The 19,628-nt window shown below is 42.9% G+C and overlaps 1 protein-coding gene across 3 annotated transcripts; it reads left to right on the top strand.

Moving 5' to 3' along the window:
* Positions 1-195: 195 nt before the first annotated feature.
* Positions 196-16,848, top strand: LOC133410457 (interleukin-1 receptor type 1). 3 transcript variants are annotated; one of them, XM_061691661.1, is made up of 12 exons: positions 196-280; positions 1,190-1,260; positions 3,022-3,244; positions 3,314-3,482; positions 5,558-5,732; positions 7,672-7,743; positions 8,928-9,054; positions 9,128-9,267; positions 9,458-9,601; positions 10,653-10,823; positions 12,240-12,443; positions 14,386-16,848. In XM_061691661.1, the coding sequence occupies exons 2-12, from the start codon at positions 1,209-1,211 to the stop codon at positions 14,562-14,564; spliced, it is 1,656 nt and encodes a 551-aa protein (XP_061547645.1). In that variant the 5' UTR covers positions 196-280; positions 1,190-1,208; the 3' UTR covers positions 14,565-16,848. The 3 variants fall into 3 exon arrangements, with proteins under 3 accessions (XP_061547645.1, XP_061547646.1, XP_061547647.1); XM_061691662.1 differs by having other exon boundaries at positions 7,687-7,743; XM_061691663.1 differs by lacking the exon at positions 9,458-9,601.
* The last annotated feature ends 2,780 nt before the right edge of the window (positions 16,849-19,628 follow it).

Here is a 19,628-nt window from a genome sequence, read left to right on the forward strand (position 1 = left end):
AGCTACTGTAAAAAGGGGTTTGGTAACAATTTGAAATTTTGGTACAGATTTGAGTAGAATCACGGATGTTGACACAATATTTGCATACAAGACCAAAATGAGGTTTGCCAGTCTGGTTTCTTTAACTTCTGTGGTGTGTGTTTTTTTTTTTTTTTTTTTTTTTTCTTCTTCTTTCTTTTCTCAGGGTGGAAGGTCGTTGGAGGAAACAAGTAGAATGTCACGATGTGAAAACAGGATGTGCAGGTAACAGGCGAGCAGAAGCTGCAGCAACGTCTCAAGGGTAAGTTTAGTCATAAGAATACCTCAACTATCATCGGTTGAATAGTTTTGATGGCATTTTGTATAAATAATCAATGATATCAGATGTGAATGTGAACAAAAGGCAGCAAGAATATTCAGCAGAGGTGGGACCAAGTCATTGTTTTGCCTCAAGTCTTTGCCCTCAAGTCCTGTGTCAAGTCGCAAGTCCTACACGTTGAGCTTCGAGTCCTTTTGACTCATTTTACCAACTAAGTCAAACTATATTTGAATATATATATTGTTTATATTTTGTTCATATGAATACTGTATATTGTATACTGCATTTATATATTTCATATATTTTAAACTCCGAATTTATTTCTCAAAATAAATTTGATAAATAAGTGGATTGAACTTTTATAAGAAAACTAGAGGGCTGATCAAAGTTTTTGCACCTTCAAAGCCAATTGATAGTAGGTTTTCAGTTATTCTATGAAATGTTTCTCTTTCTTTATTTCAGAAGTGACGTTAATCCAGTAGTTGCTGCAATTAGTAATCGAGTATTCTACTGACAATTCTATCGGAAAACAAAAAGTATAAGGATAAAATATATTTTTGCTCGGTTAACGAGCAATTACGAATACCATTCCATCCATTCTCACGACCGCTTATCCTGGTTGGGGTGGCGGGGCGCCGGAGCCTCTCCCAGCTGACTTCGGGCGAACGGCGGACTACGCCCTGAACTGGTCGCCAGTCAGTCGCAGGGCACATGTACTGTAGATGTGAATGTGAGGAACACAAATAGTCAGCAGTGTTATACTGTATGACGCAAAGCTATACATACTGTATATTGTGTGTCGCTCTCTGCCAATCAATTCCCGTGTGTGTTGCCTTCCTGCTTATTGTTGTCAGCACTTCTCACTTCCCCCATTGATTGTGTTTCTTCAAGTGGCGTGTGAGAAGCAGGAATGGCTCGGGTGTGTGTGCTCGCTGTATTGCTCTCTGCGGCCGTCACACGCGGTGAGTACGCTGACATTTTTCCCTATTATTTACATTATCCACACTTATGTCATACGGTAAAGTGTTTACTTTGAAAATGCCAGATTATTCCTTGTTTTCCACAACGAGCAGGATTACAGTCCTTCCAACCACAATAGAATATTTGAACTTTCATAAACCCCTGTTCCAATGAACTTGGGCTGTTGTGTGAAATGTCAATAAAGACAGAATACATTGATTTGTATTCTAGATTCAACGGAATACACTACAAAGACAAGATATTTCATGCTCAAACTGATAAACGTTCTAGGTTATTTTGCAAATATTCACTCATTTTGAATTTGATGCCTGCACCACATTCCCCAAAAACTTGGACAGGGGCATGTATTGTTATATTGTATATATATTATTGTATTGTTTTTATTTACATTTTATACAACGTCCCAACTTTACTGGAATTGGGCTTTGTATGTTGAGAAATGTTCTTAAACTGTTGGACTATTTGCCAACGCTGTTGTTCACAAAGTGGTGAAACTCGCTCCGTCCTTGCTTGTGAACAACTGAACAACTTTTTTTATTCCACTATACTATCATTATATTGAAAATGTTCTTTGTTAAGATTACCTTGCTGTGCTGATTGGCTGCAAGAAATCACATGATTATTACAGTGACCTGACCATTTTGGCTCAATTTTAAGTGACCAACTATGTGCCCTCACCCCATAAAGGGCTAACGCGAACATACAGACCCATAAAGAAAATTGCACAACAACAAATGACGCTATAAACCTCTTGGTGGAGGGAACAAGGTCTGTGGGTTTCGTCCTCTGTTGAAAGACAAGTATTTACAGTAACTGTTGTTTTGTGGGTCAGGGTTCCAGGAAGTGTGTCACCTAAATGAAGTCAGTTGAGGTGCTAGTAGCACCTCACTTGTTTAACCCTCAAAACATCTATTAACTCTCGCAAGGAGGTTAAGTTTACATCGTCATTTGTTGAAATTTACCAAATTAAAATTCAGATGTACAAAATTCACATACATACAAATTTACTCGCGTTATGAACAAGTTATTCGTAAATTGAGTCAATTCTCAAGCCCCCAAAAAATAACGAACGCCGAATCAGAATTTTTGCATTTGCATCAAAATGAACATTCTGTTTACTTACTTTAGTCTGACGAGAGCTGCAACTGTTGACGTGCCGCATTTTCTTAAAAACGAACAAACAAAAAATACTAAAAAAAACAACAAAATATTCCGCAATTGTTTACCTTCGTGTCCATGTGGTGTTTATGGGTGCCGCCATTTTGAATGAGTGTGCAACGCTTGTCCGCGTCCCCCGCGGGCAGGAGCTTGTCCTGTGTTTTGTAAACGGAAAAACAAAATTCTGCATTGTATGATGTCGTTTCCTGCTCCAAGGCCAATTTTGGTGGATTTTTAAACCTCACCCCATCCTTGCTTTTGAACGACTGAGCCTTTGGGGATGCTCCTTTTATACCCACTAATGACACCCACCTGTTTCCAATTAACCTGTTTACCTGTCGAATGTGCCAAACAGGGTTTTTTTTGTTTGTTTTTTTAGCATTTCTCAACTTTCCCAGTCTTTAGTTGCCCCTGTCCCAGCTTATATGGAACATGTTGCAGGCATCAAATTCAAAATGGGAAGTCATTCGGTTTGTACTTCTCGACCATTAGTTTATACAAAACAGAAATAATGTACAGTATTGTATAATAATCTTTCTCTTTCCAGTCATCGACTCAAGTATATTTCCATGCTTCGTTTGCAGGCCATAAGGGGCCGCCCGACACCTACCATGTCAGTGCGGGCCACCTCCTGCTGCTGAAGTGTCCCATCACCGGCACACATGACAATGTCACGTGGACCCGAGAGGGCTCGTCGGCGGGGGCAAAGGTTTCTCTGCCCCCGGGTGTGGAAGTCAGGGATGGGTTTCTGTGCTTCCTGCCCACGCAGACATCCCATAATGGCACCTACAGCTGCGAGAGTGCCGTGTATGGAAACACATTTGAGCGTCTTGATATGCGATGGAGTCTTGAGTTGAGTGTTTGTGTGTTGTGCAGGGTGCAAAGCGAAACCATCAAGATGGACTTTAGAGTGTCGGTGTCCACTGGACTTTGTCCTCCCGTGGCCGAAGTGAGGAGGGTCCCCCTGGGGGTCACCCAAAGCCTTCCCTGCAAGCTGGACCACGTCTTACGACTCAACAACATGAGTAACGTACGATGGCTGAAGGTATGGTGGCTTACTTGGCTCAAAAAGGCTTGACCTATTCGTGGTGTTTCATTGCGAACTTTGAAGCCATGCTCCTCCCCCACATACGACGATGAAAAGCAGTACCATATATCTAGTATATGATGTTCAAACTCGGTAGCTATCGGCCCAAAAAAAAAATAAAAAATTATATATATATATATATATATATATAGTAGCTTACTTTTGAAGGACCTTGGAAATTGGACAAAACTAACCATAAAATGGCAGCTTCAAAGCAAGACTTCCAGTGTCTTTTATGGCATGGCTTCTTGAAACTTTTTTGTGGGTCTACTCATGCCTACCACATTCCGTGCTGCTAAGTAAAACCTGCAGAAAAATAAATAAATAATAAAAATAATAATAATTATATATAATTTTTATTATATATATATAAATGTAAATTTTAAATTTTCACTTATTGTCACTATGTTTCACCCACTTGCAATGATGAAAATTCTAATATTTCCCAATTTAATGTAGTTCATCTGTCTGGTATACATGCTACAAATTTGCTAGCAATCGGACATAAAAAAAGTAGTAGAGTTGTTTGCCTTGGAAGGACCTTAGAAAGTGGACATAATGACAATAAAATGGCAGCTTCAAAGGAATTCTCCACTTGGGGGAGGAGCTCATCCCCGATCTGGAGAGGGCACGCCACCCTTTTCCGACTGAGGACCATGCTCTCATATTTGGAGGTGCTGATTCTCATCGCAGCCGCTTCACACTCGGCTGCAAACCGCTGCAGTGAGAGTTGATGAAGCAAACAGAACCAGATCATCTGCAAAAAGCAGAGATGCAATACTGAGGCCACCAAACTGGACCCCCTCTACGCCTCAGCTGCGTCTAGAAATTCTGTCCATAAAAGTTATGAACAGAATCGGTGACAAAGGGCAGCCTTGACGGAGTCCAACCCTCACTGGAAACGAGGGTATGCGGACCAAACTCTGACTCGTACAGGGACCGAACAGCCCGTATCAGGGGGTTCGGTACCCCATACTCCCGAAGCACCGCCCACAGGACTCCCCGAGGGACATGGTCTAACGCCTTCTCCGAGTCCACAAAACACATGTAGACTGGTTGGGCGAACTCCCATTCACCCTCGAGGATCCTACAGAGTGTGTAGAGCTGGTCCACTGTTCCACGGCCAGGACGAAAACCACACTGCTCCTCCTGAATCTGAGATTTGACTTCCCGCCGGACCCTCCTCTCCAGCATCCCTGAATAGACCTTACCAGGGAGGCTGAGGAGTTTGATCCCCTGTAGTTGGAACACACGGGGGACCACCACCCCAGTCTGCCAATCCAGATGCACTGTCCACGATGTTGCTGAGGCGTGTCAACCAGGACAGCCGCACAACATCCAGAACCTTTAGGAACTCCGGGAGAATCTCATCCACCCCCGGGGCCTTGCCACCGAGGACCTTTTTAACCACCTCGGTGACCTCAGCCCCAGAGATAGGCGAGCCGCCTCATAGAACCCAGACTCTGCTTCCTCGTGGGAAGGCGTGTCGGTGGAATTTAGGAGGTTTTCGAAGTATTCTCCCAACGTCTCACAACGTCCCGAGTCGAGGTCAGCAGCGCCCCATCCCCACTATACACACTGTTGGTGGTGCACCGCTTCCCCCTCCTGAGACGCCGGACGGTGGACCAGAATTTCCAAGAAGCCGTCCAGAAGTATTTCTCCATGGCCTCACCGAACCCAACCATGGCCCAACCATACCCGAATTTTTGCTTCAGTGACCACCAAAGCTGCATTCCGCTTGGCCAGCCGGTACCCATCAGCTGCCTCAGGAGTCCCAGAGGCCAAAAAGGCCCAATAGGACTCCTTCTTCAGCTTGACGGCATCCCTCATCGTTCGGGGATTGCCGCCACGACAGGCACCGACCACGAAAATGAGTCTAAAATGGTGGCCTCAAATCGAAATGGCTGACTGTGTGTGTTTGGGCATGGCGTCTTGAGACTTTTGTGGGTTTACTCATGATAGATATGCCTACCAAATTTCATGTTGCTAAGTTAAACTTGCTTTAGCAAAATAGCTACTGTGTGTCTGTGCAGGACTGCCACCCAGTGGTGCGTGAAGGCGCGCCCATTAGCGTGCACGACAGCGGCCTCATGAGGCTGCGCAAGGCCACGCAGGACGACGCCGGCACCTACACCTGCCTGGTGAACGTCAGCCTCGAAGGCAGAATGTACACGTCAGCACGAAGCATCCAACTGCACATCAGCAACAGTGAGCATCAATTTGGCACCATAATTAAATGCCGTGTTTATTATCTGTGCTTGTAATTTGCAGTAGTGTACAGTGAACCTGCTATAGGGTTGCTATATTTTACAGAAAAAAAACAATCACACTTTAAAAAAACAAAAACAGACAGATGGGCCAAGTTATTTGTGAATGATGTGTAAAAAAAAAAAAAAGAAAAGAGTGTGTATGTAAAATATGTCAAATAGTTTCAGTTAGCACATTTCTATATTTTAAACGTTTATAAATGTATTAATATATTATTGTAATGCAATGTTTTGATAACTAACATAATTAATTATGTGGGCTAAGTGTCTTGCCCAGGGACACGACGACGACACGCTCGGGGATCCAAACCAGCGCCCCACTGGTACTCTTACCCTCTGCGCCATGCCACCCAACATTTGCCAACGGGGAGTGCCGCCCTGTGCTGTCGCACACTCCACACGTGTTCTTCCTGATGACTGGAGGACCATGTGTGGTCTCAGAGATGTTCTTGTAATGGGCTCTGGGAACTGGAGCTGCTTCCCCAAATCAACCATCAACTTCCAGTCGTTGGCTGTTGCCAAGAGACCAGTCACTGCCCTTTGCTGTACCTAGGGCCTCTCTCCAGCCTTGATATAGGAGATGAATTGCTTGGCTAGTCGCTGCTGTTTTCTGGCTCTGGCAGTGGGCTGAACAAATAGCGACTGTCTTCAGAACCTGGTTGTGGCACCAATGGTAGCACTCATCTCCCAGTGCTTTTGGGCAACAGCTGAGGATGTGCTCAAACGTGGCCCTTCCAGGACACAGGGAGCACAGAGGGGTTTCAGCTATGCCCCAGCAGTGAAGGGTCGATGGAGTCTGAAGCACGTCATATATGGATTGCATGAGAAACTTGATCAGCTGAGGTTCAGCAAACCACAAGTAGGACCAAGATATCCTGAGGTCCAGTGCCTGATCCCATTGTGTCCAAGCCCCTTGTTGTTTCATTTCCACTGCCGAGGTAGCATGTTCTTCCTCCGCACTTGCTCTGACTTCTTGTTGGACCACCTGATGCCAGGGTCTACCCCTGCAGCTTTTCATAGCTGGAAGGGTCGATGGAGTACTCCCTAGACCTGCCCTTCCAGATCACACCTGACCCAGGAGCCCCCTATGCTGAAGACGGGACTCTGCCGTGTTGCAGGCCACTTCCTCCCTGTCCTCAACTCAATTCCAGCTCCTAACACCTTGGTTTCTGTGGACGTTCTGTACTGCAGTACCTCTCTAGCACGAGTGACCATGAACTCCTCCTTCATGCTGCTAAATGGGAGGAAAAGTTTGTTCTTCGGTCCATACAGCGCAATGCTGCTCAGACCTCTGGGGAGCCAAAGCCACCTGCAGAGATACCGACAGATCTTTCTTTCTAGGCCTTCGACTATGGACATGAACATTTTTGTACACAAGTAGAGCCAACAGAATCCGTGGGAGGATGGCATGTTGGTAAATCCAGGACTTGAACTTTCCAACCAGGGCTGATTTGTTAACCGCCGTAAGTTCCATCTCCAGTTCTTGTCCTACAGCTCTGATGGATTTGGTGTCTTTCAGGAGCAATTAAACACCTTGCCCATGCTCTTCACAGGCTTCTCTAAAATGGAGGTTATTGCTGTGCCTTCTAGAAAAAAAACTAATGAATGAAAAATAAATAAAACATGAATAAATCTATTTTAATTAACCTCATGGCAAACATGTCACAATATTTAGCCAGAGCATTGGCACCATCTTGTAACATCTTAGCGCATTACAGAAAATTAACAAAAAAAAAGTAAATATCTGTTAGCTAGGTTCCACAGAAAAACAACACAATTAGGTGAGGTTGCCAAGAATAGGCATGTGTTTACTGGTATAGACTGTACATCATACTGTTTTGAATATTTGGGATTTGCATATTACCCATATTTGTACTCAGTGTTGGCACATACAGTTCTTAGCGAGCCGGAGGTGATCCAGCAACAAGAACAGATGCTCGCCGTGGATATGGGTGAGTTCAGCAAAGACACACGTACGCACCCCAGGATTTATAATGCTGTAATGGATGTTGAACTGAACAGTTGTTGTGGTCAAGCAGCGTGTGACTCATTAGCCAATATTATTCTCTTCCAACTAACTAACAACATTCAACACTATGTAGATAAACAGCTAGCAAAGAAAAATAATGGTACTAACTAACGAACCACATTCAAAATTATGTAGCTGACCAACTAACGAGCAAAATAATGGTAGTCAATAATACTAACAAATGGGGTGTAACGATTTGTTTTAACAGCGATTCAATTTGTATCATGATTTGCTGTTGATGATTCGATTCAAGGATGATATTATTCGTTTAGAACGATGCAATCCTAAATGATTTAGTGGATTGAAATGGATTCTGTAACTTTTGAGCCAAATATTCAACCATGACTGTGAAATAAATGCCAGCATACTGGACAGTGCAGGTGCAATTTCCTAGATTCCTTTTGTTTCTTGTAAAGGAATCAGGTAACATCAATCATGGTCATCAAATATAAGATATTCCTGATGCACTTGTATTGCTTCGCAATAAAATAAAGTCAAAAACAACACATTTTTATATTAATTCATTTATGATTTTACTGGTTCGCCCACGTCTTTTCCTTGAAATTATTTTTTTTTTAATTGGTGTTAGAATTATAACGTCCTTGGAAAATATGTCTCCACTGTCAGGGTTCCCTGTACCCAAAAGGTTTGAGAATCCCTGTTCTAAATAGTCCAATAGTAATGTCTATAAACTAACAAACTGACGGCAATATGATATCGCTAACTATCCATCCATCCATCCATCCATTTTCTGAGCCGCTTCTCCTCACTAGGGTCGCGGGCGTGCTGGAGCCTATCCCAGCTGTCATCGGGCAGGAGGCGGGGTACACCCTGAATTGGTTGCCAGCCAATCGCAGGGCACATACAAACAAACAACCATTCACACTCACAGTCACACCTACGGGCAATTTAGAATTCTCCAATTAATGCATGTTTCGGTGATGTGGGAGGTGGAAGCGCACACCTTACTTGAAATCAGGGTCGTAACTCAAAACCAAAAATATGCCAACTGACAGCTCGCACCTCAAAAACCTGTGAGTTGGGTCACTCGTATCTCAAGGCATCACTGTACTAACTAGTAAGTAAGGCACATTGATGTGGTGTCAGGTGCGCGGGTGGAGCTGAAGTGCTTGGCCTTCATGGGCTTCAGCCAGGATGAAGAGACGTTCATGTTCTGGGTTGTGAACGGCAGTTTTGCCGACGATGACCCGGAGCTCCAGGAGTCCTTCCACATGTGAGCTTGTCGCTCGTCACTATCGAAGCCGCGCGCATACGCAGATTGGCCACGCTCTGCTCTTTCCCCGTAGCACTGCAAACCAAGACCGCATGTTCGGCGAGTCTACACTGACGATCTCTAGAGTTCTACCTCGCTTCCTCAACGTGTCCATTCGCTGTCGGGTCCAGAGCCCTCTTGTGGTGAAAGACTGCCTTGTGCAACTCAGAGAAGGTAACACACTGACAAAGATATATACACAAAAACTGCCTGGTAAGAGGAAATACCTCGGCCGACAAAGAACAAGCATATTTTGCCTTTATTTGAAATGTTTCATCTTGGTTATTGACCTTTTGCAGTGTCGTTCTTTGGCTTACACTACGCCTCCAAATATGTGCTACTTCCTGACTCTGTCTATCTCCAGCCAATCACAGCTGGTTCCACGCTGGCATGGCTGTGGGCTTGGCCACGTCGCTTCTTCTTCTTCTGGTGTTCCTGTTGGTCTTCTTCAAGGCGGACGTAGTGTTGGCGTACAGAAGGCTGCGTGGCTATTTTGTGACGCCACAAGGTGACACATTGTGAAACAGCGTTAGTTATTGTTAGCATGGCTGGCAATGCAGTCTGTTCTGCAGGTGCACGATCGGACAAAAGATATGTTAATAATTATACAGCAGTGCTGCTGATTGGTGGTAAATTCACTCTCTGTACTCACCGAATAACTGCCAGTAAAACAAAATGTAGCTAAACGGGCTCACACTTAAGACCTGCACTGTGTAGATAACAGAAACAAATTATTTGAATAACTAATATATTTCTTGGCGGCACGGTAGACGACTGGTTAACATATCTGCCTCACAGTTCTGAGGACCGGGGTTCAAATCCCAGCCCCGCCTGTGTGGAGTTTGCATGTTCTCCCCGTGCCTGCTTGGGTTTTCTCCGGTTACTCCGATTTCCTCCCACATCCCAAAAGCATGCATGGTAGGTTAATTGAAGACTCTAAATTGCCCGTAGGTGTGAATGTGAGTGAATGGTTGTTTGTTTATATGTGCCCTGCGATTGGCTGGCGACCGGTTCAGGGTGTACCCCGCCTCTCGCCCGAAGATAGCTGGGATAGGCTCCAGCACGCCCGCGACCCCCGTGAGGATATGCGGTATAGAAAATGCATGGATGGATAAATTTCTGACATCAGTACTACATAGCTCGCTAGCTAGCTAGCTATCTAGTCAACTAATTTAATTACCGAATAATTATTTTTAATTCAATAACAACAAAATATACTAAGAAAACTAGTTAGAATCAATAATACTATAAGCCTAACTAATTAAATAATTAACCAACCAAGCCTAACTAACGAATGACGCAACAAAGGAAATGTTTTTTTAAGATTACAATACCAAACCGACTTCAATACGAACTATCTAGCTAACTGCAATCTATAATACTGTAAAAATAATACAAATTTGAATAACCGATACCAACAGTGAGTGCCATAAATTAGGTAGTTAGCAAACTGGCTAATCTACTTACCGACTAATTATTTCAAATAAATAGCAACAACATAAATAGAAGATAGGAACAAAGCAATTCCAATCAGTGGCTCCGTGTTACCGTGTGCGCAGATGCAGACTGGGTCCCGTACGACGCCTTGGTGAGCGTGGTGCACGCTGCGGGCTCTGAGACGAGCCCAAGCGTCGCATCTGACTTCGCCCTGCAGCTGCTGCCCAGCCGGCTGGAGGAGCGACATGGCTACCGCCTCTTCATCACGGGCCGAGACGACAGCCCGGGAGAAGGTAGTCCATGTAATTAACTAAAATAAATAAACAGCAGCCAATAATACTAACTGACTAACTAGCACACTAGAATAACTAGCTTGTTAAATAGCTAACTAACAAGCCGACTAAGTAACTCCCTGGGGAGTTAGCTAAAGAACTAGACGACTAATGAATAGTTGGGTCATTTGTTATCTCAAGGCACCATTGGTTTTTCAGGACCACTGTTTTTCAGACTGATACCAGTACGAGTATTCATTCTCGAGTACTCACTGATACCGAGTAACGATACCAATAGTACGTTTGATGCATACAATTTCAATTCATACTTTGACAGACAATTGCGAGCAAAGAAGACCTTTCCTTCCTTATGACTGTTCTGGTCTCACCAGCGCTTAGGTTAACCAGAGTTCTGTAAATCCAGTTGAAGCCCTAACTTGTTTTTGGACATTTTACTGAAGCCCAGTGTGAAACTGTAACACAAAATATTACAAAATATAGATATGTATGAGTGCCAAAAATCAGGCAACAGGTGAGTATAGCACTCAGAAAATAAACACAATACATTTTGGTCGCAACACACTAATAATGCTCTACGCGTTAATATAAATATTATATACTTACAAATATTGCATCTAAATGGGAAGAATATGAGAGGATGGAGAAGGATGCAATTCATAGAGAAAACGGTGCTGTAAGCCATGCATGTATTTTACTTCCTGATAGGAGAATGACCACAGGAGCGCTCCAAAACAACAAACCCACAGTGGCAGTTCTAGGGTGGGGCCAGAGGAGGCCAATGCCCCCCTAGCACAATGCTTGTGCCCCCCATTGACGAAATGGATTTGGATGGTTCGAATGTACCAGCCGTATTGTTTTCTGACTGGACTTCTGTGGCAAAAATCTCAGCCACCCCACTAAAATCGGTCTAGAACTGCCACTGCAAACCAAAGAACACTCAGCAGTCTGAGTTCAACGCTGCACATACGCACATGATGATTCACCTATGTGTGAAACCACTGCAGTATAGCGCCAATTACTGCCGAGGAGTACTTACCTATTGTCAGATTTTTATTTGTTTTTGCCTTAAGTATTGGTGGCTGGTATTGACAGTCTTCACTAGTACCCGATACATTGAAATAAGGCTGGTATCAGCTAGATACAAACAAACTGACTAACTGTCTCTACCATAGACGGTACCTATATAGTATGTACAGACTCAACAAATTAACTGACAACAGTCAATGATACTAATGACAGTCAATACTATGAAGCTAACCAACTAAAAAATGGCCACTAATAACTAACTGACTAACCAACCTACTAGCTGGCTAAAGGATATACAATATCATGTAACAAACCAACAAATAAACTAGCAGCAGCCAGAACGACTGACGGAGTAACTCGCTAACTAACCGACTGTGCTTGGCATGGCAGCAACACACGACGCCATGGCAGCCACCATGCAGAGATGCCGCCGGCTGATCATCATATTGGCCAAGAAGGAGGAGGAAGAGGAGAAGGAGGCAAGCGAGTGGCGGCCCTTCAGCCATGAGGATCGACAGCTGAACTACGAGCAGAAGCTGGGCCTGCATGAGGCTTTGACGCACAACACACCTTCAGTCATCCTTCTGGAAATAGGTGACAAACAGACTAACTAACTAGATACAAACCCAATTCCAAAGAAGTTGGGACATTATGTAAAATGTAAATAAAAACAGAATGCAATGATTTGCAAATCCTTTACAACCTATATTCAATACACTACAAAGTCAAGATAATGTTCAAACTATCTATTATTGTTTTGTTTTTTTCTTGCAAATATCCACTCATTTTGAATTTGATGCCTGCAACCCGTAAAAGAGCCGGACAGCGGCATGTTTATCACTGTGTTACCCCGCCTTTCCTTTTAACAACACTCAAGAAGCATTTGGGAACCGAGGACATTCATTGTTGAAGCTTTGCACTGTAGGTGGAATTCTTTCTCATTCTTGCTTGATGACTGGAAGTTGCGCTCGAGATAACATGGAAAATCCCCACAATGTTGTGGTAAGAGTGACACAGATAAAGGAAGAATCAGCGAGAGCAGATCATTACAGGAGACTGTTGCTGAATGATCTCCAGTGCACTGTATCACTTGCCTGCCGTTTCTAAATTACAAAATTGAACCTATGACTGCTTGTGTAAGAGTGGTAAAACAAAGATTTTCGATCCAGTCTGATCCGATCCTTGTTTTTTTTTTTTTTTTTTGCTGACATCGGACCGATTGCCGATCTCAAAGATCGGATCGGGACACACCTATAAACAACAACGAGGAAAAGTGGAGAAATGGACACACAAAGTCTATCAATACTACTAGGGGATAACACTAACACTAATTAACAAGAACACAGCATTTATACACTTTCCAGCTAGTTACAAGGCCACTCGGCATGCTGGGGATTCCTCCGATGCTACAATACCTACATGCGTAGAATTTAATGTGAATACTACGTCACTAACATATTTACTAACTAACAGACCTACTAGCGAATTAAGTAGATCATCTGCTGGAGAACTAAATTCCTAACTACCTAGCTAAGTGGCTAGCTACTAGGGCTTGGCGATTACTCGAAATTTAGCCGTGAGTTAGATTTTAGCTTCTCACAATCATGAAAACATTATAATCGAAGAAAAGCAATTATTTAATAATACCGAACGGTGCAGTGTATGTATGGATGTTCCTGTGTTGTAAAAGCACGCTGAACGCACCTGTGTTGTTTGGAGCAAGCGTGTGACGTATGTAATTCGGGCCTCCCTCAGTGTGTTTAAGCTTCATCTTAATGCTAGCACTCATTAGAAAACCGTATTGACTGACTAGCGACAATTTGGATTAGATCACAGGTGGGATTTCTACGGCGGCCCAGACAGGCCACAACAATTGCAAACGCCGCAACACATTGAAATGAACACACAACGGAAATGCAAACGCCACAACACATTAAAACCACAACACAGCGGCATTAACACACAATGGAAATGCAAACGCCACAACATAACTAGGGCTGGGTATTGATAAAAACCTCGTGATTCATTTAAATTTTGATTCTTTAAGTTGCAATTTGGATACATTTGATGTTGATTTAAATGCTCTGATATCAATTCAGTAAGAAGTAGAAATACACAATTCAGAGTAAATTTTGACAATTTTGAAATGTTTATTTTTGATGCAATGATATAAGATGTGACATACGTCGTTTGTATCACATTTTTGAAGCTATAAAATATATAAAAAAACATAACTTACTTGCGAATTTGGAGTACTAAAGCAAAAAACAGGACAGTTGTGGGTAAATAGTGAAATATAAAGTGCCGGCAATACTTCGCAACTAACAAACAACAAGATAAGTAGCTAAATGGCTAGCAAAGTAGCTAACTAGTTAACCTACTGGAGAGCGACCGAAGAGCATCAATACCACATCCTTCACGATCCAACTGACCAACCAACCAACTAGACTTTGAGTGAATTGTAATGTACCAAGCAGCCAAGTCATTTGTTACATTGTAGTGAGCTATAATTCCTGTTCTGTGGTTCTCCTCCCAGACGGTCCGCCGGATTACAGTCGCCTACCGCAGTCTCTGGGCTTCATCAAGAGGAGACAGGGGGCACTCACGTGGAGGAAACACAAGCCTAACAGAGTCTTCTGGAAGAAGCTCAGATGCCTCATGCCTGCCGTGCCAGCCACGAGACAATCCAGACTGCATCAAGACCACGTTTTGTGAATGCACACGTTGAGAAAAGCTTTGTTGGGGATCACTCCCTATCAAATACAGTACATAGTGCCCTACAGTCAAGGGCGTTGAAGTGGGGGGGCAAAGTTGAACAGTTGTGCTGGAGCCCCATTTTTTTCCCCCCTTTGATTTAAATATTTCAGTCATAAAAAACAGCATCATGAGTGTTAAAATATTTTTACGTAAGATTGCGTTTAAACTTGGAACGGTACGTACATTGGGAAAAGCACGGAGATGCAGAGTTGAAAGGAGTTATGTCATACTTACAGGACTTCATAGCGTCACTCGACTCTTTGTGACTGACTGGCTCCAAGTCAGCCTTTGATCATTCACAGGCTCCAAATTAAAATTGGCAATTTGTCGCAAAATTTTTTTTTGTCATAGTGTTAACACGATCGGAAACATTCTCCCCGTTGCTTTTCATTTTTGCCCCCGTAGCAGACGCTCTACGGTGAGCAGAAGCATGCTAACAGACAGCCACTTAGCTCTACAAAGAGGATGGATGCGGACTGTGGAAACAGTAATAGATCACCCAGCAGCTCTTCCTGGAATTAACTAAACATATGGAACATCTAAAAGGGAGGGGAGAACACCAGCAGATTACAGAGGAATCGGGCTGACCTGCATTGCGTGCTGCTTCAACCGCGAGAGAGCGGCTGTATACGGTCGCAACATCAAAGGGCAAGAAAACAGGACGCAAGTCAATGCAAAACATTGACATCAGACTTACAAATAGATTTGAGCCACTTGAGCCGGACCAGCTCGCGCCGGTCTTCACTCAGATCTTCAATAGATCTCTGGAACTGTGTGAAGTACCATCGTGTTTCAAATGCTCGACCATCATCTCGGTCCCCAAGAAACCTGCAATCTCGGGTCTGAATGACTACAGGCCTGTCGCCCTGACATCTGTGGTCATGAAGTCCTTTGAATGCCTCGTGCTGGAGCACCTCTAGAGCATCACAGGTCCCCTGCTGGACCCCCTGCAGTTTGCCTACCGAGCAAACAGGTCTGCGGATGACACAGTCAACATGGGAGTGCACTTCATCCTAGAACACCTCGACAGCACGGGGACCTACGCGAGGATCCTGTTCATGGACTTCAGCTCTGCTTTCAACACCATCATCCCCAAACTCTTCTCCTCCAAGCTTCTCTAGCTCAGCATCTCGCCTGCCATCTGCCAGTGGATTTACAGCTTCCTGCAGATGGAAGATGGAGTCACCTAAAAAAATCAGAGCAACGAATGAGGAATGAGATGAGGCAGCACTTTCAATCTCCCACACCCCTCCCTGCCCAATTGGAGCAAAGCCCAACCCAAAACTCGCTCTCTACAAACCAAAATGCCCTGTTAGACGTGATGGACAGGATGAAGGCTATTGTCAATATTGGAATCCAATGCACACCACACCAAGATCTTCCTCCCACCCCCCCTCTCCTGAAACCAACGTCCGCTAAGATTTGAAGGGCCTCTCCTCCACCCATGAAGAATCTTGTCTCCAAATCTGACTGATATGTACGGGGTCTTTTCCAGAATCAGTCAGACCCCTATGGAGATCAGATGTTTTTGATCCCTGTAATTACAAGGGACAGAAAGTTGGTCAAAGAAATATGGCACAAAAAACTACAAACTTAGTGAGGATAAAATGTGAATCTATCAAACCAGTCTCCAGTTTGCTCTCTTTTCAATATCAGGTCACTGAGTAGTAAATAAATGTTGTTTAATAACATCATTACAACCTATGATCTAGAGCTTTGGTACTGACTGAAACGTGGTTCACAGAAAGTAGCTGTTATACCAGTTTAAATGAGGCAACACCAGCAAATTTCTATTTTATGTCTAATAGGGGGAAAAAGGCGGTGGAATTGCTGATATTTTTAAGTCATTATTTAAGTGTAAAGAAATGATACTGGGTGATTTTTGTCATGGGTATGTGTTCTGATTGTTGTCTTCCCCCTGTCTCGTACACAACTGCTCCTGAGAGCATCTTCACCACCTGTGCCTCGTTCACCCTAATTACCCCTTGCATTTAACCTCGTGTCTCATTCTTTCTAGTCGCCAGTTCGTTGTACCTTGTCGTCGTGTTCCAGCATTCCTTGTTTCCACGTCACAGACTCACAGTAAGACTAGACCCCGTTCCGCTTATCGACCACGCCTTTTTGCCTCAGGTTTTTGGATACTGTTGCCTTTTTTAAATTTATTTATTTATTTATTTATTTTTATTGCCTGCGTGTGTACTGACCTCTGCCCGTATATTAAACGTCTCTTTTTGAAACTGTCCATTTGTTTTGGAGTCGTGCATTTTTTGGGTCCTATCCTCGGTTCCGTTCATGACAGAACGAACTGGCCATAAGATGGACCCAGCAGACTCAGACCCGGTCCGCAAAGCCCTTCAAGTGCAGGGTCAACGCCTCTCGAAGCAGGATGAGCAGCTTGCTGCCCTCCACCTTCATTTAGAGGGACTGTCAGAGTCTCCTCAGCCACATCTGAGCTTCTGTGCGAGGAGTTCGACGTGGAGTATCTCCTTCTCTTGAAAGGCGAATCCCTCCACTTTGTTCCGTCTGTCCTGAAAGACTCCGAGGTAGCCCTGAAACAGTGCACCGGGTTCCAAAACTCCTCGGGCAACGAGCTGGTCGTCCTCCCGTCCAATGAGAGCGACAGGATTCACTATCATGGCGGCATGCTCTTCCTCTTGAACGTCACTGAGGAGGACTCCGGCATCTATACAGCTCGGTGGAGGACGGTTCTGGATATTGGCGATGTGGTCCGATTTCCGTGACTCTGAAGCATTTCCACCTTTTTCAGGCGGAACTACTACGTCGAAAGCAAAGTCGTGGAAGCGATTCGTCGAGCTGGCGAGCTGCTCTTCTACAGAAGTGTGGATGATTCTGGAAGCAACAAACGTGGTGTGTCCTGACCCAGTGGCTGATATCTGCAGGAGAATGGGCGGAGCCTTCCGCTGGTACAAGGTGAGGACACACCTACTGTATGTGCTCTTTTAAACATCAAATCAAAATATTTTTGGGGGGTTACTTAATTCATTTAGTTGTGGAAATTATTGCAATAATTTGTATTAAAAATGAATCAAATGTAAAATTTGTAGCATTTCCACATATAGTCATCAGGGGGAGCGTTTGTCTATTATTCTTTTAGTTTTGGAGAGAAAAACAAATAACCAATGAAATGCAGAATAAAAACAACTTATTTTATTATTACATTTTAATATTTATGTTGAACCTCTTTAATAATCATGTATTTTATTTTATATGAATATATTTTTATTTAATCATATTTTTTTATATTTATTGATTTTTTTATTTATTGAATACAATTTGGCAATAATTAGAAAAAGATTATTTCAAAAGATAGGCAATAATGGAAAACTATCACGATCACATTTATTATTTCATGGATTTCTAATGTATCGAATTGAATTTTAAATGTTTAATGGAATATAATTATTTATTTCATGGTTTTCATTAATTATTAAGTGGAATTTTATTTCTAATTAATGTCATATTTATTTATTTCCTGAAATAGTTTGTTTAATCACATTTATCAAATTGAATTATAATTATTTCATGACATTTGTATTTTTAATGGTATTTGAAAGAATAATTTTAGAAAAGGAAATAATGAAAATAAATGAAATATTAAATGAGTTTGTCAATGAAATATTGACATTTTATCGATCCATCCATTTTCTGATTGAACCCCGGTCCGCAGAACTGTGAGGCAGACGCTCTAACCAGTCGGTCACTGTGCCGCTAGAATGTAACGTGTGTTTGAAATAGTAACCCTGGCTTGAAACCCTAACCCATTCTTCAAACCCAAATTTGGAACCTTAATTTGAAACCTCTAACCCTAGCTGCAAACCCTAATTTTAAACAGTAACCTTGTGTTGAAACCCTCATCCTTTTTTGAAGCCTTAACCCAGGCTTGATAACCATACTTTGATACCCTAAGTGTTCAATGATGGGGCGCTGGAGCCTATCCCAGCTGACTTCAAGCGAAAGGCGGACTACACCCCGAACTGGTCGCCAGTCAGTCGCAGGGTACACATAGACACGGACAACCATTCGCACTCACATTCACGCCGTCACTGAGTGGGAACTGAACCCACGCTGCCCGCACCAAAGTCAGACGAATGTACCATGACACCATCAGTGACCCGACTGTGAAACCATAGACTGTAAATTAGAGGCACAATAATTGATTAGTTGAGAACTAATCAGTTTTCACAGTAATTGACAACTATTTCGAGAATCGATTAATCCTTTCGAGACATAGTTTAGCTTAAAAGTGTCCAAATCCTCAAACTTTCAGCCTCTCAACAGTAAATATTCTCAGATTTCTGTAGTCCTGGATGAAAGCGGACTGATTACATTTGTGTTTTGTCAAAATAAGACAATCGCAAACAACTGCTTTTACTTTGGAAAACAATGATCAACATTTTTGCCTATTTTCTGATCTTAATCGATTTATGTTTATGCATTTTCTCCACTGTCTATTTGAAATAATCTCCTGATTTGGAATAAAGGGATGGACTTTAAAAAAATATTTTTTCAAAATCGGACTCATTGAGTAGTCGGAAAAATAATTGACAGATTCATCGATTAATAAAATAATCGTTAGTTGCAGCCCTCCTGTAAATGTACAATTGCCTCATATTATTACAAATACACAATAAATTGATGGATAAGCTAATGAAAACTTACTTTATTTTAAAAGGGGGACTGTTAACAAAAAAAAAAAAAAAAAAAGCTAGCAATTCTCAACGTTATTAAAGGTTAAGACCATTTGTAATTTTGGTATTTTAGCAAGAAGTTCACACGCAAGATTTGCTTTCCTGGGCCACATCGGCCCCCCCCCCCCGGGCCTTGAGTTTGACGCCTATGTTTTAAACTCAAACGCTGCCTTGAAACCCTTATTTTCACCCGCAGCTCTTGTTTAAAACCCTAATTTGAAACCCTAACCCTTGTTTGATTGCTTTTATACTATTAAAGGCACATCTTTGTGTAGTACAAAATCTCTACGGATTTGTCTGTGTATGCATGCTG

Source organism: Phycodurus eques, chromosome 12 (genome assembly GCF_024500275.1).
Source record: "Phycodurus eques isolate BA_2022a chromosome 12, UOR_Pequ_1.1, whole genome shotgun sequence".
Lineage (NCBI taxonomy): Eukaryota > Metazoa > Chordata > Actinopteri > Syngnathiformes > Syngnathidae > Phycodurus > Phycodurus eques.